Below are 3,951 nucleotides of genomic sequence, written 5' to 3' on the forward strand. Positions count from 1 at the left end.
CTGTTAAAGTCCTTCAGTATGCAATTGTCTTCTTTTATTTCAGTGATGGAGTTACGGCCTTTCCTGGCTTGGGCTTGTTTATGGAAAAAAGAGGAGTTTCTGTCTCTAGATTTGAGCCAAAGGCTCCTAGACTTGAGCCTCCAATATTCTTCTTCTGCCAGACAGGCCTTGTGGAAACTTTGTTGGAGTTTGGCCTCTTTTTCCAACTCATCTTTAGTGATATTAGCTATTTCAAGATGGAGATGCTAACTTTCTAAAGAACTTTGAATTTTTTTCCTTTCCTCAGCAGGATTGGGCAGGGTCTTAGCCCAATTTTTCAACATGCCTTTAACTCTTCTGAGTTTTTCCTCCCACACAAAAAAGGCGGATCCCTTGACTGGCTCTTTCCAGCAGTCTCTGACCTTTTCCATAAAGTCTGTCTCTTTAATCCAAAGAGAGCTGAATCTGAAAGGTATAGGCCCCAGATCCTTGGGGGTCAGCAGCTCAAGGCTGATGGGCTTGTGATCTGAAACGCTGCTTTGAAGAATTCGCATTCTAGCTTCTAACCCAAGGAGAAGGAAGGAGCTTTGGACCAAAAATCTGTCAAGTCTTGCCGCTATGTATCCCGGACCAACTCTCTTATTTGACCATGTGAAGTTGCCCGTAGTCAGCTTAATGTCTATCAGATCCCAATCTTGCATGAGGTCTTCCACTAGTTCTCTTGCCGGATCCCTGACGATGCTACCTCCTCTTTTTTCTGACGAGAGGAGGGTGAGATTGAGGTCTCCGGCTATGATTATGTTCTCCAGGTTTTCTAGATCTGCCAAATTTTTGATAGAGTCCCAACATAATTTTTTCTCACCTGCATTGTTAGGAGCATATACATTGAACAGGAAAATAATTTCCTTAGATTCTAAATGCTGCATTTTTAAAAAAATCCAATGAGTATTCAGGGACTCAGAGATTAATGAGAACTTATTAGGATTCCAGAGCGACCCAAGTCCTCCCGAAGCTCCACGGGCAGAGGTTGCATGCACTCCTTCTTTCTTCCAAAATTTTTTGCTTGCCTGGAGGAAGGCTGAATCCTCCAATTTAGTCTCCTGGATGAGAAGGATGTCTGGGGCTTCCAGTCTTATTAAGCTGTTCATTGCTTCTTCCTTGGCTTTGGTGCCCATTCCCCTACAGTTCCAGGAGACTACTTTCATCATTTACTTTTTCTATGGTGAGCTCCCTTGGAGCTCTGGGTTTGGATCCTCTTCATCTTCGGGGTTTTTGCTAGAAGTTTCTCTAGCGTTGGCTGGCTGCCCTGAAGCTTGTCCTTATAAGTTTCTTGTTCTCTTTTTTCCTTTGCTGACATGCGTCCTCTTGTAGATCTTCTAGGGGAAGATTGGGATTCACCTATTTCCCCTTCTTCCTCCGATTCCTCGGACTCTTGGGTTTCCTCTTCTTCCTCTGATATCCTCTCTTTGGATCTCTCTGGTATGCTTTTGGAGGGGGAGGCTTTGGATGGAGGGGTCTCCTTAGGGGTATTTGTCTCCTGCGTGATCACAATTTCAGATCCAAGGATCTCAAATTTGTTTCCTTGACTTTCCATGGATGGTTTCTGAACAGGGCCCACTTGGGGAGCTTTTGTATTTGCATTTGCATTCTTCCTATGTGAAGTTTTGGAACGCTTTGCTTGATTCCACCCTTCTTCCTTCCCTTTTTCTTCCACCCCTTTGGATGGGCAGTCTCTGGCAAAGTGTTCGTAGACATGGCACTTCCGGCATTTGAACGACAGCTGTTCGTAGTCCAGTTTCTGTACATGAGTCCATGGTCCTACAACTATTTTGACGGCTTCTGGTAGTCTGACCTCCAGATCTACCTCCACACAAATTCTGGCACAGTCATACTGATCTTTGCTATTGGCCTTATCAATGAATTTCCCAAGAGAGTTTCCTATATGCTTCAGAGAGTCCCAGTTCCAGCAGTGGATGGGAAGATTGGGGAGTCTTACCCATACCGAGACCACTGTAGGCACATCAACCGCCAGATCGAAGTCTGGCATCCATTTATTTAAATACAGACCTTGGGGGCCCATGAAGTAGGGGCCATTCCTGAAAATGAGATCTTTGTCCTCTTTTGCAGAAAATTCAAATAAGAAATATCCTCTTCTGAGGAAGTAAGAGGTTACCTTGTTTTTTATCAGCGGAGCCCAGTTCCTAGCGACCCAGTTCTCGGTTGATTTCGGGGAAGGCCATAGTCCTGTGAACTGACCGACCAGGGCACGATCTGCCAGGGACAAAGCTACTTGAATCGGACCTTCAGGTGGAAGGGCGATCTCAGGGATATCTTCAAGTCTTTTCACAAACTTTGTAGCTTCCACGGATTTCTTCTTTGGCAGAGAGGCCAGCAGGGTTCTGAAGGCCTCAGCGGCTGAAGGCGGAGGAGGGGAGGAAGACCCCTGAGGGGGAGTCAACTCCTCCATGAAGGGCAGCAGATCCAGCTAGCCCGGCCACTGGCTTGAAGAAAATCCGGGTCTCACAGAGAGCGGGAGCGCTCACAGGTTCAGAACGCGCGAAAAGCGGATCTTGCATGTTGCAGAGCGGGAGTCGAGTTCAGTCCCAACTATCTTTTCTCATTCCAAGGGTAATTTTTAGCAATGGAGTTAAAGATAAAATATATGGACTTTGAAAAACTGTAACATTCCAAGAATTCTCAGACATGATGTTAAAGATAAAATATCATGTCTCGAATCCTGATAATTCCAACTATTTCCATCCATATTGTTAAAGATAAAATACATTGACTCTGAAAAAACTTGAAATTGTAAATTTTTCAACCATAGCATTAAAGATAAAATATCATAATTTAGAAACACCTTAACATTTTGACAAATTTTCAACCTTGTAATTAAAAACCTTTAGTTTGTAACACATTTCAACCATGAAATTATGGACAAATTATATGACTAAAACAATTTTTAAAAATGAACAAGTAAATGAAAGATTCATTATTCCAAGAGTAATTTTTAGCAATGGAGTTAAAGATAAAATATCTTGACTCTAAAAAACCTTGAAATTGTAATTTTTTTCAACCATAGAATTAAAGATAAAATATCATAATTCAGAAGCAACTTAACATTTTGACAAATTTTCAACCTTGTAATTAAACCTTCAGTTTGTAACACATTTCAACCATGAAATTATGGACAAATTATATGACTAAAACAATTTTAAAAAATGAACAAGTAAATGAAAGATTCATTATTCCAAGGGTAATTTTTATTTCAAAGGATAAAACTATAGCTCTTTTTAAATTTTATCCTAAGCCAACTTATCCTATTGTAAGGAAAACCTAAAAATCGACCATCTAAATGAAGCGTTCTTTTTAATGAGGCATTAAAATTTCAACAATTTTAAAACTATCTTATACCAAATGATAAAAATAAATAATATCATGACAATATCACTGTATAATTAAAAAAATTAACATTATTTCTAATATTTATTTACTTTTAATCAAAATATCAACTTTCCTAGATTGAATATCACATACATTAAATCATATAATCCAAAAAACATAAAAATGACCCATAACTTCATGTAAGATCATATGGAAGTCAAAAATATTTATTTCAAGTTACCATGCAAACATCTCCAAAGACATGAATTTCCTTTAATTAAAACATTCAATCCAAAAAACATAGAAGTGACTCATAAATTCATGTGAGATCATGGAAGTCAAAATATTTATTTCAAGTTACCATGCAAACTTCATTTACATAAAATGTCTTAGACATTTATTCAAAATCATCCATAGGATCTGGCATGCCATAAGAATCTACATCTTTAGATGAATGACTGGATGCAGATGAAGATGACCCATATTCTTCTCTTTCATCAACTAGAGCCCCATCTGAGTCAACATGCATGCCCACCATTTCAGGTTTCAAAAGTCTTCTAGATCTACGACTAGGTTTAGCAGACTCCC

General features: G+C 39.5%; 1 protein-coding gene across 1 annotated transcript; it reads right to left on the reverse strand.

The window, feature by feature from the left end:
* Positions 1-245: 245 nt before the first annotated feature.
* LOC149191135 (uncharacterized) lies at positions 246-2,446 on the reverse strand. The gene is made up of 3 exons (XM_089410676.1): positions 2,236-2,446; positions 1,567-2,019; positions 246-841 (listed from the first exon to the last, which is right to left on the reverse strand). The coding sequence occupies exons 1-3, from the start codon at positions 2,444-2,446 to the stop codon at positions 246-248; spliced, it is 1,260 nt and encodes a 419-aa protein (XP_089266802.1).
* Positions 2,447-3,951: the final 1,505 nt, after the last annotated feature.

The sequence above is a fragment of the Pinus tabuliformis genome, chromosome 3_1, assembly GCF_031772625.1.
Source record: "Pinus tabuliformis cultivar Carrire ecotype Pingquan chromosome 3_1, CPIR1, whole genome shotgun sequence".
Taxonomy (NCBI): domain Eukaryota; kingdom Viridiplantae; phylum Streptophyta; class Pinopsida; order Pinales; family Pinaceae; genus Pinus; species Pinus tabuliformis.

Excerpts from the sequence above, each read along its gene's own strand:
- LOC149191135 (XM_089410676.1), bottom strand. The coding sequence starts at position 2,446 with ATGGAGGAGTTGACTCCCCCTCAGGGGTCTTCCTCCCCTCCTCCGCCT. Across the intron at positions 2,020-2,235 it reads GGCAGATCGTGCCCTGGTCG|ACTTCGATCTGGCGGTTGAT; the intron begins GTCAGTTCACAG and ends AATGGATGCCAG. Across the intron at positions 842-1,566 it reads TCAGAAACCATCCATGGAAA|GTGAGAAAAAATTATGTTGG; the intron begins GTCAAGGAAACA and ends CTAACAATGCAG.